This window comes from Pseudophryne corroboree, chromosome 1 (genome assembly GCF_028390025.1).
Source record: "Pseudophryne corroboree isolate aPseCor3 chromosome 1, aPseCor3.hap2, whole genome shotgun sequence".
Classification (NCBI taxonomy): domain Eukaryota; kingdom Metazoa; phylum Chordata; class Amphibia; order Anura; family Myobatrachidae; genus Pseudophryne; species Pseudophryne corroboree.
Genome location: NC_086444.1, coordinates 596,346,372 through 596,365,689, shown reverse-complemented (window position 1 = coordinate 596,365,689; position 19,318 = coordinate 596,346,372). Strand labels below are relative to the sequence as shown.

The 19,318-nt window shown below is 45.2% G+C and overlaps 1 protein-coding gene across 6 annotated transcripts in view; it reads right to left on the bottom strand.

The window, feature by feature from the left end:
• GAK (cyclin G associated kinase) overlaps positions 1-19,318 on the bottom strand; it is a 296,935-nt gene that overhangs the window by 101,814 nt on the left and 175,803 nt on the right. For all 6 annotated transcript variants that reach the window (XM_063914275.1, XM_063914274.1, XM_063914276.1 and 3 more), the window contains exons 12-16: positions 13,787-13,836; positions 6,909-7,057; positions 6,136-6,258; positions 3,343-3,476; positions 463-657 (exon numbers count right to left, since the gene is read on the bottom strand). In XM_063914275.1, the coding sequence (XP_063770345.1) occupies positions 463-657; positions 3,343-3,476; positions 6,136-6,258; positions 6,909-7,057; positions 13,787-13,836 (651 nt within the window). The remainder of the gene's footprint in view (positions 1-462; positions 658-3,342; positions 3,477-6,135; positions 6,259-6,908; positions 7,058-13,786; positions 13,837-19,318) is intronic.

Genomic DNA, 19,318 nt, shown 5'->3' with positions numbered 1-19,318 from the left:
ACACTTTAATTCCCTCCACAGAGGTGAGGGGCAACGTTAGCCTTTTATTATATAGGATTTTGATTTACTGCTTTTGGTTATTTTGTTACCGAATTTGCTGGTGTCGGCCAACTGCACAGACTTCAAGAGCACTTTGTGATCACTGGTGGAGCAACATACTGTATACACGGGGCGATTATATCATTATTGGTCTTAATTGGATAAACTGGCTAACAAAATCACGTCAAGAGCCAGCTTTAGTCAAAGACAGGAAACAAATCTCTAATGCTAGTACTACTGTTGTAAGAGACTTTAATATGCTATGTCCTGCACAGAAGGAGGACAAAAATGGAAAAAAGAAGAACACCTCCCACTCCCATGCAACTCTACCCGGAAAGGAAACAGATTTGCACCTCCTGAATTAGATACCATAATAAAGAATCACGCTGCAAACTGCTAGTACTTATTTTACTGCACGCTCACCTCATTTTATCATATTCTTGTGAGGTAGTTGCCACTCTCTCATCCCCGACATACACTTCACAGAAAGGTCGGCAGCCGCTGCGCAGCTTGCTGAAGAGAGGCACCGGAGTCATATTTATGGCCTTGATGAGAATCGGCTTACTGTGAGGAATGATTGGCTCCTCTGCCATCATGTCACACATGTATTCTATGTACCTGAAATGACCACAGATGATTAAACATATCAAGCAGGTTATAGGGCCATATCCTATTAGACAAGTTAATTTTTTTCGGCCAGTATCATTGGTAATTTACAGGACTATATTCAAGTTGTGTTTTCTAATCATATCGCAGCTAGGCAATGGCAGAGTGTTATAGTTCAACATATATATGTACAGACAAAATACCTATTATCCAGAAACTAAAGCGGAAGTAAAAAGGCAAATTGCTGCTACTCGATGTTCCCACAGGAAAGGACGTTAATGAGTGTATTCAATTCTCGTCGGAAAGACGTCAGTTTCTGACTTTTTCAGGTCGAATATTCCGACTTGTTGGAAAACACGTGTTTTGTCAGATTTGCGCCCAAATCCGACAGCTTTTAGCCCCGTTTTCGACAATGTCAATCCGACTTAAAAAAAAAGTCGGACTAACATTGTCGGCAACTGCAAAATCCTGTCTGATTTGGCCGCAATTTGAATACTGCATTGTCGGATCCTTTCCGTCGGAAACAATCCGACATGCATTCAATACACCCCTAAGTTTCTCCTCTTACAGAGAGGATTATGAAGACCAATGCTAAGCCAGTTTATTAGGAGGCTAACTCAGGGGGTGTATGTGGAAATAAAGGGGTCATTTTAAATGCAACAAAGAAGTAAAAAAAAAACAAAGTCCCCAGAATTTCAGATAATACAATTCTAACTTGTATGTGTACATGCATGTGTGTGTGTGTGTGTGTGTGTGTGTGTGTGTGTGTGTGTGTGTACATTATATACACATGCAGTACTTAGATAATATATAAACGAGGTGTGGGTGTATAAATGTATACATGGTGTGTGTGTGTGTGTGTGTGTGTGTATTACCGTATATACTCGCGTATAAGCCGACTTTTTCAGCACGTTTTTTTGTGCTGAAAAAGCCCCCTCGGCTTATACTCGAGTCAGTGGAAGGAGGGACACGGCGCGCGGCTCTCCTGTGTCCCTCCTGCGTCTCCGGCGGCGTGTGTGTGTGTGTGTGTGTGTGTGTGTTTTAAATGAACTGCCCGTTCGTGAGCTCTGATTGGCTCACGAACCGGCACTTCATTTAACACACACACGCCGCCAGAGACGGAGACGCAGGAGGGACACAGGAGAGCCGCGCGCTGTGCCCTCCGTGTCCCTCTTTCAGAAGACAACGCGGGAGCGATGGAGGGTAAGTACCCTTCCTGGCACTGTGGGGCATATCTGGCAGCATGAGGGCACATCTGGCACTGTGGGGCATATCTGGCAGCATGAGGGCACAACTGGCACTGTGGGGCATATCTGGCAGCATGAGGGCACGACTGGCACTGTGGGGCATATCTGGCAGCATGAGGGCACATCTGGCACTGTGGGGCATATCTGGCAGCATGAGGGCACATCTGGCACTGTGGGGCATATCTGGCAGCATGAGGGCACATCTGGCACTGTGGGGCATATCTGGCAGCATGAGGGCACATCTGGCATATCTGGCAGCATGAGGGCACATCTGGCATATCTGGCAGCGTGAGGGCATATCTGGCACTGTGGGGCATATCTGGCAGCATGAGGGCATATCTGGCACTGTGGGGCATATCTGGCAGCATGAGGGCACATCTGGCACTGTGGGGCATATCTGGCAGCATGAGGGCACATCTGGCACTGTGGGGCATATCTGGCAGCATGAGGGCATATCTGGCACTGTGGGGCATATCTGGCAGCATGAGGGCATATCTGTCAGCATGAGGGCATATCTGGCAGCATGAGGGCATATCTGGCAGCATGAGGGCATATCTGGCACATCTGGCACTGTGGGGCATATCTGGCAGCATGAGGGCATATCTGGCACTGTGGGGCATATCTGGCAGCATGAGGGCATATCTGGCAGTATGAGGGCTGTGTACGGCTAGAGCTGCATTTCCCATCCTAGGCTTATACTTGAGTCAATGAGTTTTCCCAGGTTTTTGTGGTAAAATTAGGTGCCTCGGCTTATATTCGGGTCGACTTATACTCGAGTATATACGGTATATAGAACTGCGATTTTCCAATAGCAAAAAAGTGGCCCATTCACTAAAAGGTATGTGTTTAGCAGATTAATAATGACGCTGTGTACGGTATGAATTTGTGATTTGCCTGTGAAGTGATACACTGTTGTTTTTCTGTACAACAAGAAGCTATTTTCTGATGTGCACTTTGCATCAATACTGCTTGAACACTACATCTTGTGTATGGAAAAATGCTATAACATGCACAGAAGCATAGTATATGCCCAAGTAATAAAGAATAAGCCTATCAGTGTCAGCAGTGCATTCACAATCAACCAACCACAAGCGGTTCATTAGTGCTGGAAACCGTCAACATCAGCAGCAATGCATTTACACCTGCCCCTAACCACCCATACTATGGCTTTCTCAGGAATGTGTGTTTCATCTCAGTCTGCAAATGCTTACATGTGTGTGAACATGTCATTACTGTTCAAGACTACGGTAAAGCACCCCTGGCCTGCCTGTCCATTCACAAGCAGGCACAAGTCAGAATATTTTACCAACCTGCAGGAGTACATATGCCAGTTAGGGATGTGCAGAGTGGAATCATGCAATCTACAGCATAGCTCAGCTGATGCAAACTCATAAATAACAAAAACATTATATGTTTGCAAGATCTAAGTAGTATACAATGTAAAATATACCTTTTATGAGAAGGCCAGATGCCAGGTGGACATCTCTTCATGCTAAACATATACACGGCAGCTTCTGCAGTGGTAAAGAGCCGGCAGAAGCAGAGGAAGGAACACACCACAACGGCTGAAGCAGCTCTTCCATCCTTTAATACAATATATAATTAATGGTATTACGACATTAAATATGTACCTGTATTAACATTCAGTCATAGGTGGCTATTTATCAAATCTCGGAGAGAGATAAAATTAAGAGATAAAGTACTAACTAATCAGCTCCTATTTTAAATTCAGCTCCCATGCCACTCCAAGCTACTTGAGAGACTTGCCTACACTTGCCTCACACATTTTCTTAACTTACACAACTCATTGGACCCACATCAGTCGGGCTTAAGGGGGTAAATTAGATCTGATCGCTGAGCTGCGTTTTTTGCTGCTCTGCAATCAGATAGTCGCCGCCTACAGGGGGAGGGTATAAGGTCTGTGCAGGTGTGCGTTCAGTTTTGTAGCAGAGCTGCAAAAACATCAGTTTGTGCAGTCTCCTCATAGCCCAGGACTTACTCACCCGTTGCGATTGTTTCCTGCTGATCGGGGCCGGAGCTGACGTCAGACACCCTCCCAGAAAACGCCTGATCCCACCTGCGTTTTTTCGGACACTGCTGTAAAACAAACAGTTGCCACCCACAAACGGCCTCTTCCTGTCAATCAACTTGCGAACGCCCGTGCATTCGGATTTATTGCACCATTCCGTCGCTAGGCACAGATGCCCGGTACTGTTGTGCGACGTGCCGGCGCATTGCGGCTCACACGCATGTGCAGTTCAGATTTGATTGCACACTGTGCGAAAATGCACAGCAGCGATCAGACCAGAATTACCCCCTAAGTTCCTAACACTCCACAGAGACAGCACTGACTAAAGTTGTGAATGATCTGGTCACTACGAAGTCTAAAAGGCTATTACTCACTTATTGTTCTTCTAGATCTCTCTGATGCTTTTTGACATTGTTGACCACTCTCTGCTCATACAAACACTACAATCTCTAGGTCTACAGGACACAGCTCTTTCTTAGTTCTCTATCCTACCTATCTAATCACTCTTTCAGCGTCCGCTTCTCTGAATCCACTGTCTTTTCTATACCTCTATCAGTTGGAGTACAACAAGGCTCAGATATAGGTCCTCTGCTTTTGGATTTCAGTATCATCTGTACGTGGATGATACTCAAATCTACCTATCCTCAACAAATTTGTCACCATCTGTATTGGTCCATGTCACTGAACGCCTCTTTGCAATTTCCTTTTGGTACCTCAAACTTAATATTTCTAAAACAGAATAATATTTCCACTGTTAAATAGCAGTTACAGACCTGAGCTCTATCACTGTTGAAAACACGACAATCAACCCTACCCCACAAGCTCGCTGCCTAGGCGTCATTGTTGACTCTGAACTGTCCTTTGTTCCCCACATTCAATCTGTCTCAAAATCATGTTACATACATCTAAAAAATAAATGCCACCATACCTTACACAAAACACTGTAAAAACTAAACCATGCTCTCATTATCTCCTGCATTGATTATTGCAATAGTCTTCTTAATGGTCTTACCAAAAAGAAAATCTCACCACTACAACCCGTTCTGAATTCACCTGCGAGGCTAATGATCCTCGCTAGATGTTCATCATCTGTGGATCCACTCTGTCAGTCCCTCCACTAGTTACCTGTAACTTACCATATTCAATATAAAATAATTTTACTCACACACATGGCCATTAACCAAACTACACCAATATACATTTCTTTGCTTATCTCAAAATATCTCCCAACCCGACCTCTTTAGTCTTCACAAGATCTACGTCTCTCATCCAGACTCATTATTTGCTCCCATTCACAACTGCAGGACTTTCTTTGGGCTGCGCCCACTCTGTGCAATGCCCTCCCATGCACAATTAGACTCTCCTCTAGTCTCCAAACCATCAAGCGTTCCCTGAAAACTCACCTCTTCAGGCAAGCTTATCAAATTCCGGAACTGCCCACATAACCTTCATAAAATTTCCTATCCAAATACATCCCCACACATATCCTCACAGATTTTATCTTTCTTCACCTTCCCATCCTCCTGACCCCAGGCCAACATTGCCATGTGCCCACATAATACAGCCCACCAAGAATCTTTGGAATATTGTGAACCATATTGCAATAGATAACACCTATCCTTGTGTATCAATGCCTATTTCCCTATAGATTGTAAGTTGGCGAGCAGGGCCTTCCTACCTCTATGTTTGTCTGTTATTACCCAGTTTTGTTTTATCACTGTTTTCAATTGTAAAGCACAACGGAATTTGCTGCACTTTTTAAGAAACTGTTAATAAATAGATAAATCTTTGATAAATAGCTTCCATAGTGAGAAAAGGAAGAGCTGCAAGTATATGCCGAGATATTAACTTGGCATTTGTGCAGATCTAGAACACAACAGAAATAGTTCAATGGATTTTACTAATACTGTAAAAATCCAGTATTCTCTTTTATATTGCAATCTATGATTACCACTTATAAAAAAAAAAAAAAAAAAGTAATTATTGCATCATGTGTCACTGTTTACATTACAAGAGTCTTGCTATATTTGCAGTTCTGTTAATATACAATGCCATTCCTAGCACCAATCATGAATGTTAGAACCCACTTCTTGAACAAGTGGCTCTTCATTACACAAAGTACCCCTACACAGCACAACCACTGGGCAAGGAGATGAAGATTGTTCGCGAGTCTGTGTCTCCTAGATATAATGATATGGAAAAAGATTTACTTACAAGACAGTGAACAATACAAATATTCTTTTGATCTTGTTTCAGCCACAAATGCATATTTTTACAGATGCTGTAAAGGTTCATGAGATTTGGGGCACGTCTTCCAGGCCAACCGCATTCAGACACCTGCGCACAGGGAATAACACCTGCGATCATTGATTTATAATATATATAGCATCTACTGTACCACACATCTTCTATGCTCATATGTTCCATTTTATTAAAAGGATCCTAATAAAGCGGCCTGTAGATTGCATGCAAACTGCTATAGAAAGAAGCTATTAATATGGCCAGTTGGACAAGACATGCTACCAAAGGCACTGTTCCAGTGTACTGTACAAACTTTATACTGACTGTTCACAGGATTGTAGATGTCTGCGGGGTATCAAATTATCTGGAACTTCACCCAATGTAACCATAAGACCACATAGTGTCACAGACCCTTTCCCAAATCAGTTTTTATTTGTATTAAAGTTACAAAAGTACCATCATATAACAAGCTATTTCCAACCAATATACATTGATACAGAATACACATTTGTACAAGTATCTAACATACTTATAATTTGCATACTATACAATTGTACGGAGCAGCTGATTGGTTGCCATGGGCAACTTCTCCATAGGCTCACTTCTCCACTCGTTTCACTGCTTCATGAATAGACCACAAATTCTGGTATTCTGGAATACATTTACTGACCAGTACAGGCACACTACCCATTTTTAGAGAGTATTTTTTTATCATTTAGCAATTAAAGTTGAATAAGTGTTCTTACCCTGTTATGGAACCTGGAAGGTCTGTATTTCCTCAAACATAAGTTATAAACAGCATAACTCCCAGGATGCTTTGCATCCAAATACAAACGTACATCTTCAATGTTATTTTTTATGGCAGACTCCACACCCTCTGCGGGAAAGGACATCACTAGGATATAAACAAGAGGGAAAAAAATTATTCACAATACATACATCCACCAGAACAATATCTGAATATGGTATACTTTTACTTCTAACCATTCTGTAGGATTTATCTATCCTAAAAAAGTAAGAATCTGTTAAATATTTGCTGTTTCGAATGGTTCTTACTGTTCATGTTGGAACTTGAAATCAGAACCACAATAGTTGATAGGCGTGTACAATTAAATTGTCTTCAATTTACAATGCAATTCTACTTTGTGAAAGCTATCAATCATAAAGTCAATCCTTTGACCAAGTATACAGTGTGTGTGAGTTCACAGAAATAGATATTTGCACTTTACAAAACATTCAAAGCATGTTGGTCAGCACAATATGAACGTCCCCCTCAAGTGGAAAAACTAAAGTACAAGGGGTAGTGAGTCTATTCTTTTTAACTAAATAGATGTAAATTCACTAAAGTGAATTAATTCACTAGGCTAAAAATGCAAGACCGGTATCCAACAGCGGCAAATGAAGTCGCCTGAGGCTATCCTATTAGCAATGAGTGCTGCCACTTATCAAGGGCGAAACTGAGCCATGATCACTGCCGCTGCAATACACAGGTGTGCGACTTTTCGCGGAATCTATGTTTCTGTGTGGTATATGGTAGTTTACAGCACAGTAAAAATGGACTATAATAGGATAGACCAGGGACGGGGAACCTTTGTCCCTCCAGCTATTATTGAACTACACTTAACAGCATGCTCTGCTACAGTTTTGCTACTTGGCCATGCTAAAACTGTTGCAAGGCATGCCGGGATATGTAGTTCAATAACAGCTGGAGGGCCAAAGGTTCCCCATCCCTGGGATAATAAGAATTTACTTACCGATAATTCTATTTCTCGGAGTCCGTAGTGGATGCTGGGGTTCCTGAAAGGACCATGGGGAATAGCGGCTCCGCAGGAGACAGGGCACAAAAGTAAAGCTTTCCGATCAGGTGGTGTGCACTGGCTCCTCCCCCTATGACCCTCCTCCAAGCCAGTTAGGTACTGTGCCCGGACGAGCGTACACAATAAGGGAGGAATTTTGAATCCCGGGTAAGACTCATACCAGCCACACCAATCACACCGTACAACTTGTGATCTAAACCCAGTTAACAGTATGATAACAGCGGAGCCTCTGAAAAGATGGCTCACAACAATAATAACCCGATTTTTGTAACTATGTACAAGTATTGCAGATAATCCGCACTTGGGATGGGCGCCCAGCATCCACTACGGACTCCGAGAAATAGAATTATCGGTAAGTAAATTCTTATTTTCTCTATCGTCCTAGTGGATGCTGGGGTTCCTGAAAGGACCATGGGGATTATACCAAAGCTCCCAAACGGGCGGGAGAGTGCGGATGACTCTGCAGCACCGAATGAGAGAACTCCAGGTCCTCCTTAGCCAGGGTATCAAATTTGTAGAATTTAGCAAACGTGTTTGCCCCTGACCAAGTAGCTGCTCGGCAAAGTTGTAAAGCCGAGACCCCTCGGGCAGCCGCCCAAGATGAGCCCACCTTCCTTGTGGAATGGGCATTTACATATTTTGGCTGTGGCAGGCCTGCCACAGAATGTGCAAGCTGAATTGTATTACACATCCAACTAGCAATAGTCTGCTTAGAAGCAAGAGCACCCAGTTTGTTGGGTGCATACAGGATAACAGCAAGTCAGTTTTCCTGACTCCAGCCGTCCTGGAACATATTTTCAGGGCCCTGACAACATCTAGCAACTTGGAGTCCTCCAAGTCCCTAGTAGGTGCAAGGCACCACAATAAGCTGGTTCAGGTGAAACACTGACACCACCTTAGGGAGAGAACTGGGGACGAGTCCGCAGCTCTGCCCTGTCCGAATGGACAAACAGATATGGGCTTTTTTGAGAAAAAACCACCAATTTGACACTCGCCTGGTCCAGGCCAGGGCCAAGAGCATGGTCACTTTTCATGTGAGATGCTTCAAATCCACAGATTTGACTGGTTTTAAACCAATGTGATTTGAGGAATCCCAGAACTACGTTGAGATCCCACAGTGCCACTGGAGGCACAAAAGGGGGTTGTATATGCAATACTCCCTTGACAAACTTCTGGACTTCAGGAACTGAAGCCAATTCTTTCTGGAAGAAAATCGACAGGGCCGAAATTTGAACCTTAATGGACCCCAATTTGAGGCCCATAGACACTCCTGTTTGCAGGAAATGCAGGAAACGACAGAGTTGAAATTTCTTTGTGGGGCCTTCCTGGCCTCACACCACGCAACATATTTTCGCCACATGTGGTGATAATGTTGTGCGGTCACCTCCTTTCTGGCTTTGACCAGGGTAGGAATGACCTCTTCCGGAATGCCTTTTTCCTTTAGGATCCGGCTTTCCACCGCCATGCCGACAAACGCAGCTGCGGTAAGTCTTGGAACAGACATGGTACTTGCTGAAGCAAGTCCCTTCTTAGCGGCAGAGGCCATAAGACCTCTGTAAGCATCTCTTGAAGTTCCGGGTACCAAGTCCTTCTTGGCCAATCCGGAGCCATGAGTATAGTTCTTACTCCTCTACGTCTTATAATTCTCAGCACCTTAGGTATGAGAAGCAGAGGAGGGAACACATACACCGACTGGTACACCCACGGTGTTACCAGAACGTCCACAGTTATTGCCTGAGGGTCTCTTGACCTGGCGCAATACCTGTCCCGTTTTTTGTTCAGACGGGACGCCATCATGTCCACCTTTGGTATTTCCCAACGGTTTACAATCATGTGGAAAAAACTTCCCAATGAATTTTCCACTCTCCCGGGTGGAGGTCGTGCCTGCTGAGGAAGTCTGCTTCCCAGTTTCCATTCCCGGGATGAAACACTGCTGACAGTGCTATCACATGATTTTCCGCCCAGCGAAAAGTCCTTGCAGTTTTTGCCATTGCCCTCCTGCTTCTTGTGTCGCCCTGTCTGTTTACGTGGGCGACTGCCGTGATGTTTTTCCCACTGGATCAATACCGGCTGACCTTGAAGCAGAGGTCTTGCTAAGCTTAGAGCATTATAAATTTACCCTTAGCTCCAGTATATTTATGTGGAGAAAAGTCTCCAGACTTGATCACACTCCCTGGAAATTTTTTCCTTGTGTGACTGCTCCCCAGCCTCTCGGGCTGGGCTCCGTGGTCACCAGCATCCAATCCTGAATGCCGAATCTGCGGCCCTCTAGAAGATGAGCACTCTATAACCACCACAGGAGAGACACCCTTGTCCTTGGATATAGGGTTATCCGCTGATGCATCTGAAGATGCGATCCGGACCATTTGTCCAGCAGATCCCACTGAAAAGTTCTTGCGTGAAATCTGCCGAATGGAATTGCTTCGTAGGAAGCCACCATTTTTACCAGGACCCTTGTGCAATGATGCACTGTTTTTAGGAGGTTCCTGACTAGCTCGGATAACTCCCTGGCTTTCTCTTCCGGGAGAAACACCTTTTTCTGGACTGTGTCCAGAATCATCCCTAGGTACAGCAGACGTGTCGTCGGGATCAGCTGCGATTTTGGAATATTTAGAATCCACCCGTGCTGTTGTAGCAGTATCCGAGATAGTGCTACTCCGACCTCCAACTGTTCCCTGGACTATGCCCTTATCAGGAGATCGTCCAAGTAAGGGATAATTAAGACGCCTTTTCTTCGAAGAAGAATCATCATTTCGGCCATTACCTTGGTAAAGACCCGGGGTGCCGTGGACAATCCAAACGGCAGCGTCTGAAACTGATAGTGACAGTTCTGCACCACGAACCTGAGGTACCCTTAGTGAGAAGGGCAAATTTGGGACATAGAGGTAAGCATCCCTGATGTCCCGGGACACTATATAGTCCCCTTCTTCCTGGTTCGTTATCACTGTTCTGAGTGACTCCATCTTGATTTGAACCTTTGTAAGTGTTCAAAAAAAATTTTTTTTTTTTAGAATAAGTCTCACCTAGCCTTCTGGCTTCAGTACCACAATATAGTGTGGAATAATACCCCTTTTCTTGTAGTAGGAGGGGTAATTTAATTATCACCTGCTGGGAATACAGCTTGTGAATTTTTTCCCATACTGCCTCCTTGTCGGAGGGAGACCTTGGTAAAGCAGACTTCAGGAGCCTGCGAAGGGGAAACGTCTCGACATTCCAATCTGTACCCCTGGGATACTACTTGTAGGATCCAGGGGTCCTGTACGGTCTCAGCGCCATGCTGAGAACTTGTCAGAAGCGGTGGAACGCTTCTGTTCCTGGGAATGGGCTGCCTGCTGCAGTCTTCTTCCCTTTCCTCTATCCCTGGGCAGATATTATCTTATAGGGACGAGAGGACCGAGGCTGAAAAGACGGCGTCTTTTTCTGCAGAGATGTGACTTAGGGTAAAAAACGGTGGATTTTCCAGCAGTTGCCGTGGCCACCAGGTCCGATGGACCGACCCCAAATAACTCCTCTTCCTTTATACGGCAATACACCTTTGTGCCGTTTGGAATCTGCATCACCTGACCACTGTCGTGTCCATAACATCTTCTGGCAGTTATGGACATCGCATTTACTCATGATGCCAGAGTGCAAATATCCCTCTGTGCATCTCGCATATATAGAAATGCATCCTTTAAATGCTCTATAGTCAATAAAATACTGTCCCTGTCAAGGGTATCAATATTTTTAGTCAGGGAATCCGACCAAGCCACCCCAGCTCTGCACATCCAGGCTGAGGCGATCGCTGGTCGCAGTATAACACCAGTATGTGTGTATATACTTTTTATGATATTTTCCAGCCTCCAGTCAGCTGGTCCTTGAGGACGGCCCTATCTATAGACGGTACCGCCACTTGTTTTGATAAGCGTGTGAGCGCCTTATCCACCTTAAGGGGTGTTTCCCAACGCGCCCTAACTTCTGGCGGGAAAGGTTATACCGCCCATAATTTTCTATCGGGGGGAACCCACGCATCATCACACACTTTATTTAATTTATCTGATTCAGGAAAAACTATGGTAGTTTTTTCACATCCCACATAATACCCTCTTTTGTGGTACTTGTAGTATCAGAAATATGTAACACCTCCTTCATTGCCTTTAACGTGTGGCCCTAATAAGGAATACGTTTGTTTATTCACCGTCGACACTGGATTCAGTGTCCCTGTCTGTGTCTGTGTCGACCGACTAAAGTAAACGGGCGTTTTAAAACCCCTGACGGTGTTTTTGAGACGTCTGGACCGGTACTAATTGTTTGTCGGCCGTCTCATGTCGTCAACCGACCTTGCAGCGTGTTGACATTATCACGTATTTCCTAAATAAGCCATCCATTCCGGTGTCGACTCCCTAGAGAGTGACATCACCATTACAGGCAATTGCTCCGCCTCCTCACCAACATCGTCCTCCTATATGTCGACACACACGTACCGACACACAGCACACACACAGGGAATGCTCTGATAGAGGACAGGACCCACTAGCCCTTTGGAGAGACAGAGGGAGAGTTTGCCAGCACACACCAAAAACGCTATAATTATATAGGGACAACCTTATATAAGTGTTTTCCCTTATAGCATCTTAATATATAAGCATATCGCCAATTTAGTGCCCCCCCTCTCTGTTTTAACCCTGTTTCTGTAGTGCAGTGCAGGGGAGAGCCTGGGAGCCTTCCCTCCAGCCTTTCTGTGAGGGAAAATGGCGCTGTGTGCTGAGGAGATAGGCCCCGCCCCTTTTTCGGCGGCCTCGTCTCCCGCTCTTAACGGATTCTGGCAGGGGTTAAATATCTCCATATAGCCTCCGGAGGCTATATGTGAGGTATTTTTAGCCAAAATAGGTATTCATTTGCCTCCCAGGGCGCCCCCCTCCCAGCGCCCTGCACCCTCAGTGACTGCCGTGTGAAGTGTGCTGAGAGGAAAATGGCGCACAGCTGCAGTGCTGTGCGCTACCTTTAGAAGACTGAGGAGTCTTCTGCCGCCGATTCTGGACCTCTTCTTACTTCAGCATCTGCAAGGGGGCCGGCGGCAAGGCTCCGGTGACCATCCAGGCTGTACCTGTGATCGTCCCTCTGGAGCTGATGTCCAGTAGCCAAGAAGCCAATCCATCCTGCACGCAGGTGAGTTCACTTCTTCTCCCCTAAGTCCCTCGTTGCAGTGATCCTGTTGCCAGCAGGACTCACTGTAAAATAAAAAACCTAAGCTAAACTTTTCTAAGCAGCTCTTTAGGAGAGCCACCTAGATTGCACCCTTCTCGGCCGGGCACAAAAATCTAACTGGCTTGGAGGAGGGTCATAGGGGGAGGAGCCAGTGCACACCACCTGATCGGAAAGCTTTACTTTTGTGCCCTGTCTCCTGCGGAGCCGCTATTCCCCATGGTCCTTTCAGGAACCCCAGCATCCACTAGGACGATAGAGAAAGACCAATAATACCATCGGACAAAAATTGTGTTAAAAGCCCATTTACACAGCCTGAAAAGAGATCACAATAGCTACAGTATAATGAAACTCTGTGCTAAACAAGACTACTGTAGTCTGTAAGAGCTAAATACATGTGGAATCAGGCATGTACTGTACTATATTAGATGCATCCTATGGAGGTAATATTTATCAAAGATACCACTGCTCTCTGTGGTAATGGACATTTTGCACCCAAGATAAAATGTTCTAGTTTTACAAAGCCTTAAGCTTGGAGGACCGTCTGCATCTGTTTCTTTACATATCCTTGTGTTTATAAATACTTAGTAAGTAAAAAAAAAAAACTTCTGGATTTAACATACCAGCAATTCTCGAGGTGATATAAGATAAATCCAAATCCCCTTTTGCATAACTGAAAATATAATGATAAAAACAAGCTTTAACCTTTTAGAACTTGTAGACATGTTTCAGCAACAGTGCACCTAGTTTATTACATCAAATATTAATCTATATACCACACTTGGGGGTATATGCAATTGCGGTCGAATTCCCGAAAATGTCGAAAAACGGGTCATTTTCGACACAAAAAAAAAAAAAAAAAATCGACAATGCAATCCAGTACTTTTCGTCAAAAAAACAGACTTTTCAGATTCTACTTTTTGCAATTCGACATTTTGAAAATTCGACATGTCTGCAGTGGTAAAAATGCGGCAATTCGACAAAAGTATATTCAATTGAAGAATGTGGATTTGACTTTAGTGCTTTTCGACAGTAATATCGTCAATTTCCTTCCGCCTCACTTTGCTGTTCGGAATCTAATAAAAAAAATTTAAAACATGTTTTTTTTGTGTTTTTTTTATTGCTAATAGCATATCTATTTATATTAGAAGGGATTATGTACTTGGTTTGTCTATTAGAGGGACACAAGTATTATTTTTATATTTTTTAAAAGTTTTTTTTTTTTTTAACCGACTAAAATAGAGAGAGCATGGTTTTTAGTGGGAAGGAGTGGGAATGGGTTAAAATCAGGGGGGGAAAATGCGTGGGGTCCCCCCTCCTAAGCATAACCAGCCTCGGGCTCTTTGAGCCGGTCCTGGTTGCAAAAATACGGGGGGGGGGGAATGACAGGGGATCCCCCGTATTTTAACAACCAGCACCGGGCTCTGCGCCTGGTCCTGGTGCAAAAAATACGGGGGACAAAAAGAGTAGGGGTCCCCCATATTTTTTGTACCAGCACCGGGCTCCACTAGCTGGACAGATAATGCCGCAGCCGGGGGACACTTTTATACCGCTCCCTGCGGCCGTGGCATTAAATACCCAACTAGTCACCCCTGGCTGGGGTACCCTGGAGGAGTGGGGACCAATTCAATCAAGCCACCCAAGGGTGAAGCCCGAGGCTGTCCCCCCCATCCAAGGGCTGCGGATGGGGGGCTGATATCCTTGAGTAAAATGAAAGAATATTGTTTTTTTGCAGCAGAACTACAAGTCCCAGCAAGCCTCCCCGCAAGCTGGTACTTGGAGAACTACAAGTACCAGCATGCGGGGGGGGACGGGCCTGCTGGTACCTGTAGTTCTACTGCAAAAAAAATACCCAAATAAAAACAGGACACGCACACCTTGACAAGTACAACTTTATTACATACATGTCGACACACACACATACTTACCTATGTTGACACGACGTTCGGTCCACTTGTCCAAGTAGAATCCACGGGGTGTACCTGAAAATAAAATTATACTCACCTAAATCCAGTGTCCAGTGATATTTGTAATCCACGTACTTGGGAGAGAAAAAAAACGCATACCCGGACCACACGGACTGAAAGGCCTTTCCCCGAATGCAGAGACCCCCCCGTGACTGCTGTCACAGAGGGTCCCTTCAGGCAATCAGGGAGCGCCAGGTCGTGGCACTCTCCTGAATGCCTGTGCGCGTCTGAGGTGTCAGAAGCGCATCGCACAGCTCTTCCATTATGTTCAATGGTGGGAACTTTGCGGTCAGCGGCGAGGTTACCCGCAGTCAGCGGCTGACCACGGCTGACCTCACCGCTGACCACAAAGTTCCCACCATTGAATATAATGGAGGAGCAGTGCGATGCGCTGTCTGACAGCTCAGACGCGCATAGCCAATCAGGAGAGTGCCACGACGTGGCGCTCCCCGATTGGCTGAAGGGACCCTCTGTGACAGCAGTCACGGGGGGGGTCTCTGCATTCGGGGAAAGGGGTCTCATGTGTAAACATGGGACCCCTTTCAGTCCGTGTGGTCCGGGTATGTGTTCATTTTTTTTTGCCAAGTACGTGGATTACAAATATCACTGGACACTGGATTTAGGTGAGTATAATTATCTTTTCTTTTCAGGCACCCCATGGATTCTACTTGGAGAAGTGGACCGAACATCGTGTCAACATAGGTAAGTATGTATGTGTCGGCATGTATCTAATAAAGTTGTACTTGTCAAGGTGTGAGTGTCCTGTTTTTATTTGGGTATTTTTTTTGCAGAAGAACTACAGGTACCAGCGGGCCCGTTTCCCCCCGCATGCTGGTACTTGTGGTTCTCCAAGTACCAGCTTGCGGGGGAGGCTTGCTGGGACTTGTAGTTCTGCTGCAAAAAACAATATTCTTTCATTTTTACACATGGCTATCAGCCCCCCATCCGCAGCCCTTGGATGGGGGGGGGGGGAGACAGCCTCGGGCTTCACCCCTGGCCCTTGGGTGGCTGGGGGGGGGGGGGAGACAGCCTCGGGCTTCACCCCTGGCCCTTGGGTGGCTGGGGGGGGGGGGACCCCTTGATTGAAGGGGTCCCCACTCCTCCAGGGTACCCCGGCCAGGGGTGACTAGTTGGGTATTTAATGCCACGGCCGCAGGGAGCGGTATAAAAGTGTCCCCCGGCTGTGGCATTATCTGTCCAGCTAGTGGAGCCCGGTGCTGGTACAAAAAATACGGTGGACCCCTACTCTTTGTCCCCCGTATTTTTTGCACCAGGACCAGGCGCAGAGCCCGGTGCTGGTTGTTAAAATACGGGGGATCCCCTGTCATTTTCCCCCCCGTATTTTTGTAACCAGGACCGGCTCAAAGAGCCCGAGGCTGGTTATGCTTAGGAGGGGGGACCCCACGCAATTTTTTTCGGGTTTTTTACCGTTTTTTTTACCGTCTGAAAAGTCGATTCAAAATCCGTCAATTGGTCCATTTTTCGACAGCGGGACTGTTGAATCCGTTTTTTATTGAATATGTCGAATTCCGGCACCCGCCGGCCGGAAATCGACGGTCGAATTGTGTCGAATTTAAAAACGGCCGAAAAAGTGCCGCAATTCACCCGGAATTGCATATACCCCTTGATGTCAGCAACATTCCCAAAACGAAAGTTTCTGTATATATTAAGTATGTGAAAAAAATATTATCTGCTGACTCTGCTTCTTCTGTTTGGTTTGCTTGAACAAAATAAACAAATGTGACATCATTTAAGAGAATGATAATTTACTACAGGTCCATCACCATCTATAATATAATCCTCAATGTTTCTGATTTCTGTGATATTGCTGAAGCATGTATCAACATAGTGCATGCCCCCACCCACCCTGCTGTGGAGAAGATACCATGGGGACGTAGATGAGGCGCTATCTCGCCAGTCCTTGCAGTTGCAACAGTGATCTGCAACTCTGTTGGCCTGAGAGAGGGGAGGAGAGGACGGGATTGAAGGGAAAGGGGGAAAATGCTGCAGCACCAGCCACAATAGTTAGCAACCTGGCAAATGATGGGTTCAAAATACTGGGTATATACACTGACTGCCCAAATGATTATGACCACCAACCGATTCTATGTAAAGTAGCTATTCCGCAGATAATGCGGACATAGGATGAATCTGTGTAAGAATGGAAAGGCAATGCACAAACTAATGAAGAGTGACACTGATGCCATAATGTGTAAACAATGCGATGTAACAGACTTTGAATGTGGAATGATTGTTGGCGCTCGTAGCAGAGGTGTGTGCATCAGCAAAATGGCTGCGCTGGTGAATTATTTGAGGGCGGTAGTTGTCATACTTGCCTACTCTCCCTGAAGTTGCAGGAAATTCATGATTTTTCGGGTATTCCCATGCTCCCTCGCAAAAGTAGGCAGATCTCCTGTATCCTGCCTACTTCCTAACGAAGCGGGCAGGATGAGGAGGTCAAAAGGGGAATAAGAGTGCCTTATGGAGGGGGCAGGGCTAAATGATGCGACTCGTGAGTGCCTAGTTTTCCTTCTCTGTGCATCTCCCGGAGAGGAGCCTTCTAAAGTAAGTAAGTATGGTTAAAAGTGTACACAGAGTGGAGCAGCAGACCAACAACTGGGTCTGAGCACAAGGCCTGTGGACATAAACGGCTACTGGATGCTTACGCAGAACAGAGTGGACAGACTTGTTCAGTTCCACAGACCGGCAACAGTGCATCAAATTATGGATAATCTGAGTCAGTAGGCTTCTCAACAAACAGTACACCAAACAATACATTGTATGGGCTATAGAGCAGAAGGCCTGCCCATATGCCATTGCTATCTGCTGCAAACAGGGAGAGACGTTTCTAGTTGGCTCAGGAACATAGGAGTTGGACAGTAAATTACTAGGAACAGTTAAAGTGGTCTGACATCACATTTTCAACAACATGCAGATGGTGGTAATCGGATGGCAGGTCGACAGTCAATAGGTTAACCACCATTAGTTGATACTGACATGGTCGACATAGGAAAAATGTAAACACACGAAAAGGTTGGCATGGCTTTTTTTTTTTTTAAATACAATTAACTTTTTTATACTTTACCATCCACATGGACTACAAGTGGGAATAGTAAACTGTGCAGAGCACAGCGAGGCACCTTGTATGCAGCATGGCGAGCGAAGCGAGCCATGCAAGGGGACGCGGTTCACTAATTGGGGTTTCTGGACATGTTATGGAAAAATGACACCAAAAAAAAAAACCAGTAAAAAAATCCTTTTCATGTGTCAACCATGTTAATGTCGACGAATAGTGGTCGACCTAATGAATGTCGACCTTCACTAGGTCGACCCTTTATACTATAACCCAGATGGTAGGGTGAGGATATAGAAACAACAGCACAAAAGCATGGCTCCTTAGGCTGGCAGAGGCATCGTTATGGTATGGGGCATGTTTTCATGAAAGTGTCTTCAGGCCTTTGATTTTCGTGTGGACAGTTAGTAGAATCCAAAGCCATATTAACAGCATTAGGTTTCCCAACACAGTACTGACACAGTGCACATAATGGCCACTTTTGACTTGCATTAGCAACAAACTGGTGGCTGATCACCTCACTAAGCTGAAACATATTAAATATGGGAAAAAGCATGCTAAATTTCTGAGTGGCTACTAGTATAGAACTTACCAGATGGTCTTCATAATATACACTGCAGAATGTGGAAGTAACATTCCTTTAATGTAGAGTACAATAGTGTATTTGGGGAGTGCAGACGCCCATATTTTAGTTTATACATATACACACTAGTCCCTTATAATATATAATCACTGGTTTGCAAACTTGGTGCCATGCCTCAGGGTACTTGCAAGGGTGCCCTGGTTAGGTGGCCAAGGTCAATTCAAATTATATATGGTAAATGTAATAGGTAAAAATAAAATTTTAATACCTACCGGTAAATCCTTTTCTCTTAGTCCGTAGAGGATGCTGGGGACTCCAAAAAGGACCATGGGGTACAGACGGGATCCGCAGGAGACATGGGCACACTATAAGACTTTGAATGGGTGTGAACTGCCTCCTCCCTCTATGCCCCTCCTCCAGACCTCAGTTATAGGAACTGTGCCCAGAGGAAACGGACATTTCGAGGAAAAGGATTTTGTTAAACTAAGGGTGAGATACATACCAGCTCACACCACACCACACCGTACAACAT